The following is a 20,000-nucleotide window of genomic DNA, read 5'->3' as shown; positions in this document are numbered from 1 at the left end:
GGGGTTGAGTTACTGCATCCGTTTAACCTTTTATTGTTGAACTGCTGAGGCTTTCTGTAAGGCTATGTTTATTACACATCTGAAAGAGTCTCCAGCGTCAGCAGACTCGGGTAAGGGGCGTGGCTTAATGCTTAGGGTGATAGAACCATCATAATGTTTGTTTTTTTTATGAAACTGTCCATATGCTAAATGATAAATATTCACCCGGTGGCCACTTTATTAGGGACACCTGAACATGCACACATCCATGCAGATATATAATCTAAATCTAATCTAAATCTAATCTAATTTAATTTAATCTAATTTTTGCTTTCATGGGATAACACAGATTCACCCAAACCGGACAGATTAGATTAGACAAAGATCACCTGGTCATGTTCCAGACTTAGGAACCTGACACGGTCTTCTGCTTTGTCACCCATCCACATCAAGGTCTGATCTGTTCTGAGATGCTATTCTGCTCACCACGAGTGATTATTTGAGTTACTACAGACTTCCTGTCTATGTTTTCATTTATTATGAAAATCCCAGAAGATCAGCCGTTTTTGATCTGAAACACTCCAAACTAAAGTCACCAGAGGTGGGAAGTAACGGAGTAAAAATACTTCGTTACTGTACTTAAGTACATTTTTCTGGTATCAGTACTTTACTCCACTATTTATTTTTCGGACAACTTTTTACTTTTAATCATTACATTTTTACACAAATATCTGTACTTTTTACTTCTACATTTTCCAAACAGACTCGTTACTTTTAGTATTATTCCTTCTCATTGAGCTGTTTCCAGCCTATCATCCTATCATTGTGCGGCTTTTTCCCCATGTGACTGGTGTACTGTATTATTTACTGGCTATCAGACATAGACTAAGGATAGCGGAGCTAACAATGAGCAGCGCCTACAAAAGCTAATGTTCATTCAGAGGGAGTCACCAAAAAAGTATTTAACAACGAGGACATTCCCCAACACACATGGCCATATATGACGGAGATGTTTGTAATAATCGGCGTCAAAAAGGATTCCTGGCGAATGCGTTGTGACCTTTATGCGTCTGCGTCTAGACCTAAAACATTAAGGATCATTTTTACTTTCATAAATAAACAATAAAATGACGTTAAAATGCAGGACATGTCGTCGATGGGAAAGAAAATTATTTATCAGTTTGATCCAAGAGTGATTTTTTTTTACTTTGCTTTTACACGCGTGTGTTGTAGTCTTTCAAAAGTGCGTCTTCAGCTGTCTGCTTTATTTGAACAGAAAAGCACAGGTACGCGCAGCGTGCACGCGCAGTCAGAGCTGGAGGCGTTTATCTATAACGTTAATCGGCGGAAAGACGCAAAGACGGCAACCAAAAGCAGTGAAATGTCACTATTCTTATTACCAGAGTTGTCATATAATATATAATATAGAACTCTTCTTGTTTTAAATTCTCACTGAGGGCTAAAAACCCCCTAAAGATGAAACCCTAGAACTGCCCCTGGTGTCAACCCAAAAAACACGAAGTGCTTAATTTAATTAGCATTAATTTTGTCATTTGTAAAACATCACAATAATTTTGAATTGTTTTTAAGGACAGAGCTGGAATCTCCCTACAGTTTGGGATATGGCCTTGGTGATACACTTGGTATACATTATATTTCCAAAAGTATTGGGTCACCTGACCTTTCCTGCTATATGTGGTTGTTTTCTGATCTCATCCCTTCTGAACACCTTTGGGATGAATGTGAACGCTGACTCCAACCTACCTCACCTACATCAGTGCCTGCCTTTCGTAACACTCTTGTGGCTGATGAACACAAATATTCATCAGCACACTCCAAAATTATATATACACACACACACACACACACACACACACACACACACACACACACACACACACACACACACACACACACACACACACACACACACACACACGCACATGTATATATAAAACATGACATCCTGTTACCAGCATGACACTAAACAGGTAGTAATAACGGCGACTTTTTACTTAAGTACATGTCAGAGCCCATACTTCTTTACTTTAACTTGAGTAAAAGAGTGTAGTCACTACTTCTACTTTTACTGGAGTCTTTTAAAATATGAGTATCTGTACTTAAAGGATATGTAAAGGATGTGTGTACTTTTGCCACCTCTGAAAGTCACAGAGATCAGACTTTTTTTTTTATGTTTAATGTGAACATTCTCATCTAAGTCAAGCTCAGACGTGATAACTCATGAATGTGCAGGTGTACAGATGTTCCTAATAAAGTGGACAGCGTCTGTTGCAATGCATTTAAATGTACGTTTGTGATGATTAACACAAGCCGTTTAATAGTTTCAGTATGTTCACGATTTTACTGATCACTTTAGACTAAGTGGGAAATTCGGTACATTTCCTTTGGGGCTGAACATTAGAATGTGTTTCTTTTGGAATACAAGTGTGACCTCTGCTGGTAGAAAGAAAGAACTAATAAACCTTACTCAAACATACTCAATAATAATAATAATAATAATAATAATAATAATAATAATAATAATAATAATAATAATAAAAATGTGCAAACATGATGCCTTTTATTGAGATTACTGAATATTTTATGTGTTTATTTATTTGTAATGAATCGTTTCTGTTTAATGAAACCATTCTTAAATAATTAGATAATCTATTTTGTTCAATAAATAATAAACAGTTTGCATGTCTTTTATCGTTAGAGCTGGTCACATGATGCATTTTACCCAATCAGAAGACAGCAAATGGCAACCAGTGACCTAAAGCTTATGCTTTGTTTGTAACGTATATTTATTTATTTAGTTGTTTGTTTGTTTGTTTGTTTATTACAAAATGTATTGTCTTATGTCTGATCTGAGGTCAGAATAGTAAGAAGGTGCTTATGCTTATGTATTTACACTTAGAAACTGAGCTTTAATTAGAACTTATATGATAAGTCTGGGTTTGGACTAGATTTAGCTTTAGGTAATACCTGGTTTTGAGGGGGCACGGTGGCTTAGTGGGTAGCACGTTCGCCTCACACCTCCAGGGTCGGGGTTCGATTCCCGCCTCCGCCTTGTGTGTGCGGAGTTTGCATGCTCTCCCTGCCCCTCGGGGGTTTCCTCCGGGTACTCCGGTTTCCTCCCCCAGTCCAAAGACATGCATGGTAGGTTGATTGGCATCTCTGGAAAATTGTCCGTAGTGTGTGAATGCGTGAGTGTTATGAGAGTGTGTGTGTGCCCTGCGATGGGTTGGACTCCGTCCAGGGTGTATCCTGCCCGATGACGCCTGAGATAGGCACAGGCTCCCCGTGACCCGAAAAGTTTGGATAAAGCGGTAGAGAATGAATAATACCTGGTTTTATCACCTTGTTAAAGGTGCAGTAAGCAATTTTAGCAGATATTAGCTTGTCATTATTACACTTACAATTGCAGAAAAATTACAGCCTCTTTCATTTCTTTATACAAAATGTGCAGGTGCGAATGCTGGTGTGAAAAGCAGATCCTTTTGTGTGATTATTTTTTAAAAAAATTTTATTTATTTTTTGCGATAATGTCTGTCCAAATCATTTGTTTTTATATTGTTTAAAAAGCCTGAAGTGCATCAGAGACACTAGTTTTCACCTTTTATTGAGTATTTCATTACAGCTGGCAGAATTTAAAGAGACGTGAGCTAAATATTTACGAAATGTAAAGTAAAAAAAATATCCCTGAGCGCACCTTTACTCCAGGCCTAAGCCTGTTTTTAATTTGTGTATTAAAGCGATTGTGTGCAGATATTAATTGTCTCGTGTTGATGATGTAATGAGCGTTTCTGAAGTTCATAAAAGTCGCTGTAATTTGTATAAGAGGGAGATGAAATAATGGAGCATGCGGATTTGTGCAGATTAGCACATAGCCAGTGTTGTTAATCTCCGCAAGATGACTTGATGCAGTAACCTTCAGTGTCTCTCTCTCTCTCTCTCTCTCTCTCTCTCTCTCTCTCTCTCTCTCACACACACACACACACACACACACACACACACACACACACACACACACACACACACACACACACACACACACTTTACCCCTTCACACATTAACACACTCATTCCCTTACACAAAACATTAGTGTTTGATTTGAGCATACAGAGAGCTGACCTGTTGTAGGGGTGTGTGTGAATGTGTGTGTGTGTGTGTGTGTGTGTGTGTGTGTGTGTGTGTGTGTATTCAGGAGATGGTGACAGGTTGACAGCATGCACTGCAGCTGTGGGAGAGCCTGCAGGTGGCCCTCTGACAGCACGCTATACATGTGTCTCCTCTCATCAGATTAGAGCTGTTACACACACACACACACACACACACACACACACACACACACACACACACACACAGACACACACACACCCACAAGCCCCCACACAATGACACAGGACTGCAGGTGAATTAATGAAGATGAATGTCCTGAGCACTGATATGACATAGTCCCTGATGATGAGAGTTTGACACAGTCACTGGACAGTATGTCTGTCTGTCTGTCTGTCTGTCTGTCTGTCTGTCTGTCTGTCTGTCTGTCTGTCTATCTATCTATCTATCTATCTATCTATCTATCTATCTATCTATCTATCTATCTATCTATCTATCTATATTTTTTATCTCCATCTGGCTGTATGTCCTTTTGTCTCTGACTCTTTGTCTTTCTGTCTCACTGTCTGTCTGACAGGCACAGACGCCTGTCTATCTGTCTGTTTGTCTTTTTGACTGTCTGTCTTATTGTATGTGTGTCATTTTGTCTGTTTTCTTGTCTAACTTTTTGCCTGTCCAACTGTCCGTAAAATAGAAAATTATAAATAATAGAAAATAAAATGATTTCTTTTGGTTGCTGTCTGTCTGTCCCTTCTGTCTGTCCTTTCTGTCTGTCCTGTCTGTCTGTCCCTTCTGTCTGTCCTTTCTGTCTGTTCTGTCTGTCTGCCTGCCTGTTTTTCTGTTTTCTTGTTTGTATAATTCACAAGATCATTTCCTCTATGCTGTCAACCAAAACCATGCTGTTCTATGTCACTTGTCTGTCTGTCCATCCATCTGTCCATCCATCTATCCATCCATTCAACCATTCATAATAAATTTATTTAGTGTTCTTCAGAAATTCAGTTCAGGAGTTTGACATTGTACCGTGTGAGAGCTCTGGTTATCGCTGTGCGAGTGCTCAGTTTATCTTTGTGCCGTGTGAGAGCTCAGTTTATCTTTATGCTGTGTGAGAGCTCAGTTTTTCTCTTTGCCGTGTGAGAGCTCAGTTTATCTCTTTGCCGTGTGAGAGCTCAGTTTATCTTTATGCTGTGTGAGAGCTCAGTTTATCTCTTTGCCGTGTGAGAGCTCAGTTTATCTCTTTGCCGTGTGAGAGCTCAGTTTATCTTTATGCTGTGTGAGAGCTCAGTTTATCTCTTTGCCGTGTGAGAGCTCAGTTTATCTCTTTGCCGTGTGAGAGCTCAGTTTATCTCTTTGCTGTGTGAGAGCTCAGTTTATCTCTTTGCTGTGTGAGAGCTCAGTTTATCTCTTTGCCGTGTGAGAGCTCAGTTTATCTCTTTGCTGTGTGAGAGCTCAGTTTATCTCTTTGCTGTGTGAGAGCTCAGTTTATCTCTTTGCTGTGTGAGAGCTCAGTTTATCTCTTTGCCGTGTGAGAGCTCAGTTTATCTCTTTGCTGTGTGAGAGCTCAGTTTATCTCTTTGCTGTGTGAGAGCACCAGCTATCACCATTCCATGTGAGTGCTCAGTTTATGTCTGTCATGTGAGAGCTCCAGTTATTGCGTGTTGTTTGAGAGCTTTGGTTATAGCGTGTTGTGTGAGAGCTCCGGTTATCGCCATGCTGTGTGAGTACTCAGTTTATCTCTGTGTCGTGTAAGAGCTCCGGGTTATCACCATGTTGTTGGAGAGCTCCGGTTATCACCGAGGGCCATGTGAGAGCTCAGTTTATCTCTGTGTCATGGTAAGTTTGGCCTTAGTGGACTGATTGATGAGCAGAAACTCTGCAGCATTCTCCCAATGCTCCATCATCCACAGCTCCAACTCACCGTTAAACTCTTCTCCTTTCTTCAGAAAGTTTGGAGGTTAATAAACAATGTTTGTTCTCTGCTTAGGTTAGGTCACCAATCAGAAGCAGCTGTCAGTGCCTGTCACCCAATGAATGACAAAGTGAGCTTGTGAGAGGGCGGGAGACATTGTGATGGACAGCTGGGAACAACAAATAGGAAATCAATCTAATTGATTAGAAGTGAGACTGAGGGTTTGGGCATGGGGGTGTGTGTGTTAAATGATAAACTAGCTATGTTTTGCGAATCTCTCTCTCTCTCTCTCTCTCTCTCTCTCTCTCTCTCTCTCTCTCTCTCTCTCTCTCTCTCTCTCTCTCTGTGGGTGTGAGTGTGTGTGTGTGAGAGTGTGAAGTTGTTTACTTCCTGCAGTATGAATCCAGTAGGCTTTCTTATTCCAGTGTTGCTTTCTTGAACTCTGACGTCTTCTTTCTATTTGTGTGCAGATCACAGTGACGAGCTTCGCTTCTATCTCATCCACATGACTGAGGTCAGTTAAGTGCAGTGTACCCTATCTGTATGTCTGTCTGTCTGTCTGTCTGTTTGTGTCATTAAAATATATGTTCGTCTGTCCGTTTGTCTGTCTATCTTGACATCCATCCATCTATATGTCTGTCCAAGCCTTCATTCCACCATCACAAATTCCATCCACCGTCCATCAATCCATCCAACCATTAATTTCGCTTTCCTACCGCTGATTGATATATCGAACTGTCTATCCAGTCATTCATCTTTCTTTCCATCTGTCCGTCCATTCCTATATCCATTTACCCATCTGGCTATCCAACCATTCATTCTGTTATCCAGCCATATATTTATATATTATCCATCCATCCATCCATCCATCCAACCAACCAACCATCTGTCTGTCCGTCCATCCATCTATCCATCCTTCCTCTATCTATCAATCCTTTCATGTACCACACCATCCATCCATCCATCCATCCATCCATCCATCCATCCATCCATCCATCCATCCATCCATCCATCCATCCATCCATCTAGCCAACTGTTCCTTTATCATCCATCCATCCAACCACCCAATCATCCTTTCCATCATCCCCAATATCTGTCCATCCATCCATTCCAGAGTAATGTAGACATTTGTTTGTTTCTTTAGTTCTGCACCACAGTTATGATGCTAATGTAGCTAATAGAAGTTAACGAACGTCAGTGGCACCCAAAGTCCATAAGCATAATCATAAACCCACCCAAGTCTTCATAATCCTGATCCAAACATGCTTAATCTTTGACTTATGTGTCATATTGATACAGCCATGTGTTTATGGATCAGATTTAGGGTGAGTTCGGTTCCTCCAGCATTAGATTAAAGGATGTGTCTTGGCTGATTGATCAGATCTGAGATCAGTGGGAGATTTGTGGACGTCTTTCTTGATAGTAATCACACAAGTTACTAGACATCTTATTCATCTCTCCCTCCCTTCTAATTCTTCTAATCCTCTTTACTCAAGTCTGTTTTGCTTTCCTCCCGGAGCGATTATCATCTACGTCACTGTCCTCTTTTTTCCCCCATCCCCTTCTGAAAACACCAATATATCACCTAATTAAATCCCAACGAATTTTTTAACAACTCCTCGCCTATTTTAAACACAGCAGACGGGGACGACTCCAGCTTTCGACACATGGCCCACGGCCGTCGAACGGGTAAAAAAAAAAGGAACAAAAATATGCATTCTGTCCAATTAGTTCCCTAAAACAGAGCGTTTTTTCCAGGCGTGAGGTTCTGTCCGTGTGGTGTGTGATGTCGGAGATGTCTGGAGTGTGCTGACTCCAGCTGGGAGTTTGTCGCTGTCGCTTATGACAGGAAGTGACTCTGCGGGAGACGTGGTGATGACGGCATCCGTTTCATTCTGCCTGTCACCCCTCGGCCTGGCACTCACTTCTTCCTCATAATGTGCGCCTTTATTTCTCCCTCTGCAGAGGAGGACATGTGTCAGTGCCACACGGAGACATCTTCCTACTTTCCTGCTTGTGTCCCAACTATTTAAAACTTTATTGTAATCAGTCAGGTGAATCCTAATGATGAATTCCCCATAAGATAAACAGACACCCTTTCCGGAGCAGAATATGAACCGTTATTAAAAAAACAAACAAAACATAACCACGTTAAAGCTGAGGAAGGGGTTTGTAGCGTGCCGTTGCTAGGATACGAGTATGTATTAGGGTTAATCCGAGAATTAAAGCTCGAGCTGTTGGTCAAAGCCCAGGCTGATAGTGTGAGGGACAAAAGGGGACAAAAGTGCAGAGCGGATGAAGAGAAACACAGACGAGAGTCAGAGGACACGTGCAACTCGTTTGTTATGCCGCATGTCATCTTGAGCATTTGTTGTTGTTTTTTACCATCTTGTGTCTGTCTATCTCTCTGTTTGTCTCTCTGCCCACCATCCAGCCATTTAGCCAACAGTCCATCCATCCATCCATCCATTCATCCATCCATCCATCCATCCATCCATCCATCCATCCATCCATTTATTCTATTCTATTCTATTCTATTCTATTCTATTCTATTCTATTCTATTCTATTCTGCTAAGGCTGATATGGCAAAAATCTCCTTAACACATTTCTGTGATACACTTTATTGCACCATTGCTGGTGTGGGATTGTGTGTGTGTGTGTGTGTGTGTGTGTGTGTGTGTGTGTGTGTGTGTGTGTGTGTGTGTGTGTGTGTGTGTGTGTGTTTGGGAATGTTAGCGGTTTAATATTGATATAGCAATATCTGTGAGGGTGTTATTACCTCTTGTAGGAAAAAGCACACTGCCAGTTCAAATTCACCTGAAGTAGCAGGGGTTAAAGTTCCTCTCTCTCTCTCTCTCTCTCTCTCTCTCTCTCTCTCTCTCTCTCTCTCTCTCTCTCTCTCTCTCTCTCTTTCTCTTTCTCTCTGTCCTTCTCTCTGTAAATACTTGTTTATCGATCACCGTGGATAAAGTACACCTTCATCACTGGTTTGTGATCAATGGCCGCTGCGGCCCTGACGGCGGAGCAGAGCTGCCTCCTGTAAGGGCTGCGATATCTGTACACAGATGGAGAAACTTGGCACATGCTGTTGTACATGTTCATTTTTCAGAAATGGAATTAAAAACATTATTTTTTTTTTTACTTTTCAACAACCCCCCCCCCCCCGATCTAGAAAACAAAATCAAATTGTATACACTGTAAAATCTGTCTCATTACTTGTTATAACCACAATATGTTCACACACTTACAGAAAACGTTAGAGGGACATTAATATACCTCTGTATTTTAGGTGCAGTTCTGTGTATTGGTTCGTAACCGATCTGATTAAACGTATAGAAATCAGACGATATCTGACTGTGGTGAAAGCATGTATAAGGACCAGTGAGTGATGAACTGGTGAAGTGTTGTAATGTAATCCACGGCCTTAACTCGATTCCGCTTTCTTCCCTTGTCTCCAAGCTCTGGCGTAACTATATACCCGGAGACTCTCGGTCTCTGAGAGGGAGACAAATAAAAGGGACAAGAGAGATAGAACAATGCGGTAATGGCATAACAATCTCGTTAGTAGGATCGGTCTGGCGTGTGTGTATGGTTTTTTTTTTCACCCTTTTCATGTTATCTGTGCACAAACTTCAGGTCGTTTCTCCTGCCTCTGAAATGCATAATTGCATTGGTGCTCCCCCTTAAGGGGTTTTGTTACCGGATATAGAGGTGAAATTGTGTCGAGCAGAAGAGAAAATACCATCTGGAAACATCAACAACGAGAAGTGGTATGTTTTTTGGTGTCAATCCCTGTAGATGAACCTCGTTGTGCCTTTTTTTGTGTCCTTCTAAGCAAGAAGAATCAAATTGCATTGAATCAAAATACAGAAGTAACACTGCGGAATTGTTTCGCTTCGGTATGACCTACAAGACGAAGACGCACGGCTTTACTAGAAGAGCTCGATAAACCAATCGTCTACGATTTGTGACGTACAGTTTCGTTTTTTTGTGCTAATGTTCCACAGTGTCAAATAAAAAGCGGTATTTAATAAATAAATAAATAAATAGAAATGATCGACTTTTAATTGTTTCACACTGTTGAATATTTATTATAGCAATACAACATGGAGTGTGTTATTCCTTGCACACACACACACACACACACACACACACACACACATACACACACACACACACACCACATTTCCGTATTGTTTTCTAAACTGCATTCTCACAATTATTCTTTATAAATCATAGCTACACGCTGCACTTGCTCCTTAGCTTAGGTTATTATGGGATGTAACGGGACTACTGTATATGGAGACGTCTGGTCATTTTTTTCACTGTTGTTTAGTCAAAAAAGAAGAAGATAAGACAGGAATGCTCTCTGCAAGGAGGACTGACAGGTTGCGTGGTGGATTACGTGGCTTTTTGGGGTTGTTTGTCGTCATCTAGACAGTAAAGCTACAGTAAGTCTGGAATGTTGCAACCTGCCCTGAGATTGTCGTGGCTTCATATTTCAAAGTGTTCTCCTCCGCATTGCTCTGTAAAGCTCACGCTGCTGTTAGAAGACCTAATAGTTTTCTGTGGATTTCTCAGGGATTATTTTGGTCCCTCTCTTCCTGAGCTCAGAAACGCTATCATTTGTGTCCTCTCATCCTGAGCCACAAGCACCGTGCACCACACCAGCATGCTAGCAAGTGGTCAGGCTATTTTAGCACAAACCCACCAAGGAGCCCGTCTAACCCAGATTCAAGTGAGATAAGCTGTGAAAGAGTGAGAGGATAGAGAGAGAGAGAGAGAGAGAGAGAGAGAGAAAGGAGGAAAAAGCTCACGAGGAACAGGAATCAGAACACTTTGTTTCCTGAACTCCGTGTGGACAGCAGTCATGGGGAATTTGTCGGACAGAGCAGCGAGCAAGAAGAGGCTTCTCAGATCAGAAGACTCTCTGCATAAACATCTGCTCTCGGATTATGCTGACGTGAGTCCATTTAGCTTTCACATAGTCCAGAGAGAGAGAGAGAGAGAGAGAGAGAGAGAGAGAGAGAGAGAGAGAGAGAGAGAGAGAGAGAGAGAGAGAGAGAGATTCACAGAGCTTTAGTTTAAAGTGTGAAATGTTGGATACGGAGCAGTTGGAGTCTGTTTGTTTATGCTCATCTTCTTCAACATCATCATCATCATCATCATCATCATCATCATCATCATCATCATCATCCTTTTCTTTTGTTTACTTCTTCTTCTTCTTCTTCTTCTTCTTCTTCTTCTTCTTCTTCTTCGTCCCTACACCCCCCCTTCATCTTCATTACCATCATTAGCATCCACATCAGCATTATGTTCTCCACACCATCTCCATCACCTTCATCTTTGTCACCACCACCACCACCACCACCACCACCATCATCATCATCATCATCATAACATAATCATTCTGATCATTATCATTATCATCTCATTAATATATTCACTGTAATCAGCTTCAGCATGATCATCATCATAACTATCATCATACTTCACCGTTGCCTGTAATCACGGACGACACGGACGACATCACATCCTTTCCTCTTTCCAGTGGCTCGATCTAGACCAGAAAACCTTTTACACGGAGACGGAAGGGACAAACATCATTATCAAGTTCTCTCACTGTGAAATTGTGAGAAAGTGTCTCTGGTGGCCGTCTCTAATCCTGTGACAGACCGAACACCTTTAGCACAAAACCGCCCGCTTCCCCTTACTAGCGGTGCCGTGAAGGAGCCACAACACATAACAATAAGTTACAAAAGCACTTGTAAGACAGATCTGAAACATAACACTCAAACCATTGGGGCTTAGGCGATAACAGGATTTCACGGAAGGCGGACTCGATGAACCTCTTTCATCCTCAGCTGAAAAATGAAAAGCTGGAAAATGTGAAAAGTGCGGCAGAGAAAAAGCACGCTGATGACTCTATGTTAGATGAGATGCACAATTTCAGAGCACTTCACGTAGGAGGTGATAATGGAAGCTATCCCACCTGGCACTGCTGCTAATAGGAGTATTGTAGTCTGTTGATTCAGGGTGTCAGTCTGGTAATTTGAAAATGATATAGAGCTGTTGTACAGAAATTGACACCAGGAGACACAGCTTCTGCAGGATCTAGGGTTTTGCTGACTTCTGCTCTTGGCTCGTTTCCTTTAGGTATAAATGGCCACTTGTGGTGATCTGACATCTACCATTGGTGGTGATCTGACATCTACCACTGGTGGTGATCTGACATCTACCACTGGTGGTGATCCGACATCTACCACTGGTGGTGATCTGACATCTACCACTGGTGGTGATCTGACATCTACCACTGGTGGTGATCCGACATCTACCACTGGTGGTGATCCGACATCTACCACTGGTGGTGATCTGACATCTACCACTGGTGGTGATCTGACATCTACCACTGGTGGTGATCTAACTTCTACCACTGGTGGTGATCTAACATCTACCGATGCCTATCAATAGTTATATCGTACATCCTATCAGTTACTTACCGTAGACATACCAGAGGCACCGGTGGCCTGTACTGCTTTCTTCTCATTCCTAATGTCTCTAGACACAAAAACTCTTTTTTCCCACAGGCCAAAAAATGGAATTTGTTCCTTTTTTTGGGTGTGTCCATGGAATTTCTTTGTCTCACTCCACAGCGGTGGCTATTATGAAGCTTATTTATAAGTAGACACTCAGGAATTTACCTTCAACCTCTAAATTTTTGTGTAAGGTTTTCAACAGAGGGAACATCACTGAAAGACATCAGAGTCCTGAATCATTTTGATCAGATTTAAGGAGATAAAATCATTCGGTTCTTTACACACGAATGAAAATGTTACATAAGTCATTGATGGCTGGAATAAGATAAAACCTCGGAAGGTGCCGAAGATCTGAACCTGACTCTATCGAGACCTTTGCCATTCTCTAGATTTCATATCAAATCACATCCACTCCGCAGACCTGTAGGTGATGAGCTCGTCCTATTTTACTGCCTTTTTAAGCCTCTAGGAGCCATCAGGGTGTTCCAGGTTGAACTGAGACGACTGGAATGGACCGGGCATGTTTCAGCAAAATGCATACCCCACAGATCTCTTAATCTCCTCTGCTGAGAAAGAGGCGGCAGTGCAATATTCGTTTGGCACGGCCTTTGGCGAAGGCATGTAAATCACAGCATTAAACGGTAAACCCTCCGATTATCTCACGCCAAGGGAGATTATCAGATTGACAGCACCATTTTATCATCAGGATAATCTCGGCTTGGTTCGAGCGATCCATCACCCCTAGTTGGATATAAAGAAACAATGGCTTTGGTTTTTAAATCGTGTTAAAAATGAGATATTGCATTTCCTGCGGTTACACGTTGCAAAATGCGTTTAATGCTTCCACTGCAACAGATACCTGAATTAGTGTCTGACATAATGCGCTAGAAATTGCAGTCCAAGATTCCTTTGCAAAAATAGCATTGTTTTTTTTCCCCCTCTTCTGTAACCCAGGAGTTGTGTAAGAGCCTTACTTCGGTTCGAATTATCTGTAACGCCTTTAAGGTCACTACAGTGTCGGGTCACATGAATACACTTTGGTATTTCGGAATAGCTTCCACTAGCAAATCAGCCGAGGGGCGAGTTTGGACTTCTGCTGGTCTGTGCACTCTTCTTTGAATCCGAACAGTGCAGAATTATTCCTGGGCTTTGCCCGTCTATTACATAATATATCTCTAGACCAGTGTGGCAATGTCTGGCATGTTAAGTGCTTCAATCTACCCTGAAGTGTTTTAAAATAGGCCCCAGGCCTCCGATTAACCAGACCAAATCAAAAGTGACTTGCTGCACTAGTTCGAAGATCACACGCTAGAGCGACCTTGTTTCTAAATGAGTGGCTGCCTTAGAGACCAGAAGCTTGAGAATGTATTTCAAAATTAAGAGCCGCTGGAGACTGAGGTCAGCTATTTCCAGTCTTAATGAACTTGAGATTTGGCATTCGTTGCTACAAATCCCTGACGAACACTGCACAGGGGTTGCTCATGCATGGAGTATTGACCCTGTACAAGAGATACATAGATATTAAGTGTTCCATTGACACTAATACCAGGATATACCCGGGGCAGCAAAAGTGCGCTCGATCCTTTCTTTTGCTTCTTTCCTTGCTTTTTTCATTCCTGCAGAATTCGTCTTTATGTAGTCTGTAACTAATGTCGGAGCAGCCTTGCACCGAGTAGAAATGAAGTTGTCAGGTACACCAAGCTGAATGCAGTTTTGTAAGCAGGGACGATTCTTAGCCCTTTCCTAATGTAACCTACAGTATGATTCCTTACCATCATTCTGTGCCCAGTACTTACTGTACAAGGATCTCAGACAACACGTTACCTATTAAAGAACAGGATGTTTTGTAGATTAAAAAAGGTCAAAATATGCATTTACACCTTCTCAATCATTAGAAAAAGACATCAACCAGGACAAGGACCATTTTGAGAACCAGGAATTTTGGCGAAGACCCTAAACAGATTAAGAAGTCTTTTATCCCTTAAACATCTTCCATTTAGATGGAATTCCAATTTGAACTTTCAAGAAGTAAACATACCTGAATCTATTTCAAGAAAATGAATATAATGTGCTAAATAAGGTCTTGGCCTTTCTGTAGAAAGGAATCATGGAATTTGGAGTTTAATGGTTTCTAATGTTTATCAGAAAAAAACTTTTTAGAAAAAAGGATTTGTAAAATATTCTTTAGAAGGAGAATTTATATGTCACATATACATCTATTTAAAAAAAAAAATAAATTAAAAAGGGACAGTTGTGGCCTAATGATTAGAGAGTCTGACTTGTAACCCGAAGGTTGTGGGTTCGAGTCTAGGGCCGGCCACGACTGAGGTCCCCTTGAGCAAGGCACCGAATCCCCCCAACTGCTCCTCGGGCGCCGCAGCATAAATGGCTGCCCACTGCTCCGGGTGTGTGTTCACGGTGTGTGTATGTGTTCACTGCTGTGTGTGTGTGCACTTTGGATGGGTTAAATGCAGAGAACGAATTCTGAGTATGGGTCACCGTACTTAGCCGTATGTCACGTCACTACATTACAGCACAGTGAAATTTTTTGGGGGGTGTGTGTGTGTGTGTGTGATACACTGACCCTGAAACAGAGACGGTTAAGTGCCTCGTTCAAGAGCCCAACATTAGCAGATTAGCAGTGCTGGGACTTGAATCCCTGACTTTTAATCTACAACCCAGACCATTAACTGTTTGAGACACCAGTTTCTAGGGGGTTCCTTGAGGAACCTGCTTTCCTATGACTGACCTTAGGCAAATAGCCTGTTCTATTTTAGAGAAGGTTCCACATTGAGCCCCTGCAGGAAGTAAGGAAGCAAGGACACTTCTTGGCCTCTTGACACTCTTTCAATGCCATCCTTAAATCTCTAAATACAGGAAAGGTAGTTCCAAATCTTCGAGAAGTTAGCACGTACTCTCCACACTCCTGAAGCAGTTATGGAGAAGGAACTTCCACACTTCTTGTGGGATTTGTTGCTATTGCACCCATCACTTTCTGCAAGGGAAGTGATGTCAGTGCGTGGGGCATCTATGACTATGTTTGTCTCTTGTTTATACGTGGTATAAATAAATAAACACCCTTCCTCCAGTCTGTCTGCAGAGAGAAACTCTTGCCTCCAACAGCGGTGAGCGGCAGAGGCGTGTGCAGGACTTATTTATTTAGGTTTATTTATGTCAGGCTAACAGTCTGCCATCCTTGGCAAACTCGATAAGTCATATGTTTGCATGAATAAGGATACGTTTCTAAAAAATGATGTGAGTAAACTTGACGGGAATGCGTTTCAGAAAAACAGCTGTACGTTATTTTGATTTTAATCAAATACAATATTTCTTTGCAAATTGAATGTAGGAATTTGAGGTCAATTAATTCAATTAAAACTTTTGACCAATTAGAACATTGGGGTATAATTCATTCTAGGTTGTTTTTGTCATTGGTTAAGTAAATATATATATAATATAGTCATGTTAGAAATGTATATAATGTTAAATATATACATAATAAATATATAGCTATGCTAATTATGTTAGTTAAGCTCCACCCACTGGACCTCCAGCAAAGATTCATGTCAGTGAATTTTCTTCATTCATTCATTTTCTACCGCTTATCCGAACTACCTCGGGTCACGGGGAGCCTGTGCCTATCTCAGGCGTCATCGGGCATCGAGGCAGGATACACCCTGGACAGAGTGCCAACCCATCGCAGGGCACACACACACACACACACACTCTCATTCACTCACACACTCACACACTCACACACTACGGACAATTTTCCAGAGATGCCAATCAACCTACCATGCATGTCTTTGGACCGGGGGAGGAAACCGGAGTACCCGGAGGAAACCCCCGAGGCACGGGGAGAACATGCAAACTCCACACACACAAGGCGGAGGTGGGAACCGAACCCACAACCCTGGAGGTGTGAGGCGAACGTGCTAACCACTAAGCCACCGTGCCCCCCCTGAATTTTCTTCAATGTTTTGTTATTTATGCCAGATGCATGATAAAGTAAGCTGCATTTAAAATGAGTTGGTTTTGTAAACGTGTTTGTACAGTAAGCTGTATTTCTGTGGGAAGATTTTTTTTTTTGCGTACAATCTGGAAGTTTGTGGATGTGAGTTGTGGGAGTTGGATGTCCCTTTGCAGCTGGGTTTCATTCTCTGACTGTTTGAGAGTCATCCCAGCTATGTGGATGATTTCTGTCCCCTCAATCCTTACATGAGACGCTAAGTCTGGACCGCAGGAAAAATAAATCTACTTCAAAATGTAGGACATCTCAGACCAGCCTTGTAGTAAAAAAAAAAACATCTTGTAGTTAATTTCTTGCTAAACAAAGAGGCGATGAAATTTGACATTTTACAGATTAGTTACTGTATGTGTGCAAAACTTTTGGCACTCTTTTACTTTTAATATATATTTTTTTATTATTTTAAACCTGGCTTTAACAAAGCTTAAAAACAAACAAACAAACAAACAAACAAACAAACAAACAAAACAACAAAACAAACACATATATACGCATATATATATATATATATATGTATATATATATATGCGTATATATGTGTTTGTTTTGTTGTTTGTTTAGATTTAGAAAAAACATTTTTTTGTTTTTATATGAAGTCTTTATATGAATTTCGAGTCATGTTTTTGTCCAGCCGAGCCAATAACACAGTTTCCCTCTGAAGACTTTTAACCAACATTATAATGTAAACTATAGTTTATTCAGTTGACATAGCAGCGAGACACGTCTTGCCACTTTTGGAATACATTTTGCCAGGATTAACGAATGTATTTACGTTTTATTCCATTTAAAATCGATATCACCTCAAGTGTTTGTACCGTCGTTATCGCTGACGGCTGAATGTGTGAATTGACTGGGAAAATAATGTATGGCTGCATTCTAACTGGTTTCTCTGGAAAATAACAAGCTGGAAAAAAGACTTCAGGTGAAACAAGGACTTTATATAGCTGTGAGCGATAACAGGAAGTAATGTGTTTCATGGACGTTCCACAACATTAAATATTTAATAAAAAAAAATAGGAATATAAATATAAATAAATTTGAAAAAGAAAACGTCTTTCCTTACAATGGGCATTAAAACGCAGTAAGGATGAAAGGTACATGAGCAAACGATCTTCGAGCTTTTTGCGCCATACAGTGCAGGGTTTATTCCTTGAGCTCCAGAAACAGATTTCATCTCTTATATCAAGTTATAATGACAGATCGTAAGACTTGTATCGATTACGAGGCCCGGTGCTAAGACAAGCGCATTTCATCCGCCCTTTAGAGATCCTCTTGTAACAAACGGCTTCGGTCCTGCCCTTGTTTGGTGTTTTCTCTCTGTTCCTTGATAACCGTTGATGTTTTGTCATCAGCAGCTAGAGAGCACAAATAACTCAAGCCATAGTCGACGCTCCGGACATCGGAAACTAGGATGAGATAAAACAGATTGATTGAAGATTGATTCGTTTTCAGCGAGCCGGAGTTAGAGCTTCATTACGCGGTGTAATAGTCTCGTCTCATGGCGCCCTTGTGTTTTTATGGGCAGATTAGTTTTGATTTTAGTTTCGGATTTGTTCATTTCAGGAGAACTAAGAGAATAAGATGCAAGATGCTCAGCTTCTTAGGCTTGGTCTATTTGGTTCCTTGCAGTATTTATAGTCCAGCTGTGGCTGTAACTGGACTTCACTGGTCACTGGACTGGATGTAGGACTGGTCTTCCTGGTTCCTTTCTTCTTAGCATGCATTATCCTGGTTATCACTACTACCTGTCTATAAGTTCTTCCTCAGCAGGATTACAAGGTGTTTGGATTTACTTCGCTTAGTCACCATATTGATTGGCTTGCAGCTCCTCGTGAGCTTTCCTGTTTTACATAATTAATGTCAACTGCAGTGTTTTGTCTTTCTTTATAGTGTTCATGTTGATTTCACCCTTGAGCCTTTTGGCTTCAGGTGTGTTCTGTAAAACTGTGCAATTACAGAATGACTGCAGCAGGGCAATGATTATACCAAAAGCTTATCCTTCAACTAAATTACTCAGAAACACAGCTTTATTTTCATACAGTGTGTCTCCCAGACCAGGATGCTGCTCGTCCATCTGTCAGGGACCGCTTTATTTTACTGACCTGTTTTCATTAATTCATGGACCTTTTTCTCCTTTATAGCAGGGAGCTTTAGATTTAGGTTAGATTTAGATTTTACTCTTTAGTTTTGTTTCATCTTGACCTTGGCACACAGTATTTACAGTCCAACAGTGGACGTTAATGTCCCAGTGCGTGTTTACCCTCTAATTCTGAAGTCATGTGAGGTCATGTGCTGAGGTTCTTGTTGTCTGAGGGAATCTCTCAGAGGACAAGGCAAACAGCCTCTGGGTATAAATACATGCTCACAGTGCTCCATGGATAGGAACAGGAAAGGCTTTAAAACTTACTCTGAAATTTGTCTTCTAAATATGTCTGTGTAGAAAGATGATCTGAGCTGTGTTTTTATCCTGAGGCTCTTTATCAGTTTTACATATTAAATCAGATCAAATTTCATTATATATTTACAACTACTACAACATCCGTCCACCCATCCATCCATCCTTCCATCCATTTCTCTATCCAACCATCCATCCATCCATCCATCCATCCATCCATCCATCCATCCATCCATCCATCCATCCATCCATCCATCCATCCATCCATCCATCCATCCATCCATCCATTTCTCTATCCAACCATCCATCTATTAAGCCATCCACCCATCCATCTATACATCCATCTGTCCATCCATCCATTCATCCATTTCTCTATCCAACCATCCATCTATCAAGCCATCCATCAAACCATCCATCCATCCATCCATCCATCCATCCATCCATCCATCCATCCATCCATCCATCCATCCATCCATCTATTTATCCATCCATCAATCTATCTATATCCATCCATCCATCCACCCATCCATCCATTCATACATTTATCCATCCATCCATCCATCCATCCATCCATCCATCCATCCATCCATCCATCCATTTCTCTATTCAACCATCAATCTATCAATCCATCCACCCATCCATCCTTCTGTCCATCTATCCATCCATCTGTCCATCCATCTATTGATCCATTTCTCTATCCAACCATCCATCTATCAAGCCATCCATCAAACATCTATCCACCCATCCATCCATCCATCCATCCATCAATCCATCCATCCATCTATTTATCCATCCATCAATCTATCTATATCCATCCATTTCTCTATCCAACCATCCATCCACCCATCCATCCATCCATCCATCCATCCATCCATCCATCCATCCATCCATCCATCCATCCATCCATCCATCCATCCATTTCTCTAGTCAACCATCAATCTATCAATCCATCCACCCATCCATCCTTCTATCCATCTATCCATCCATCTGTCCATCCATCTATTCATCCATTTCTCTATCCAACCATCCA

The 20,000-nt window shown here is 41.2% G+C and overlaps 1 protein-coding gene across 4 annotated transcripts in view; it reads left to right on the top strand.

Annotated features, from left to right (window-relative positions):
• LOC113636577 (regulator of G-protein signaling 3-like) overlaps positions 1-10,079 on the top strand; it is a 41,678-nt gene extending 31,599 nt beyond the window's left edge. Inside the window, exons 9-10 of one of the 4 annotated variants that reach the window (XM_047809107.1) lie at positions 6,482-6,525; positions 7,770-10,079. In XM_047809107.1, the coding sequence (XP_047665063.1) occupies positions 6,482-6,525; positions 7,770-7,775 (50 nt within the window). In that variant the 3' untranslated portion in view covers positions 7,776-10,079. Of the gene's footprint in view, positions 1-6,086; positions 6,210-6,481; positions 6,959-7,769 lie in introns of those variants that run through there. The other 3 variants (XM_027136758.2, XM_047809109.1, XM_047809108.1) reach the window with 3 other exon arrangements.
• The last annotated feature ends 9,921 nt before the right edge of the window (positions 10,080-20,000 follow it).

Source organism: Tachysurus fulvidraco, chromosome 26 (assembly GCF_022655615.1).
Source record: "Tachysurus fulvidraco isolate hzauxx_2018 chromosome 26, HZAU_PFXX_2.0, whole genome shotgun sequence".
NCBI lineage: Eukaryota > Metazoa > Chordata > Actinopteri > Siluriformes > Bagridae > Tachysurus > Tachysurus fulvidraco.
This window is presented reverse-complemented; position numbering and strand designations above follow the sequence as displayed.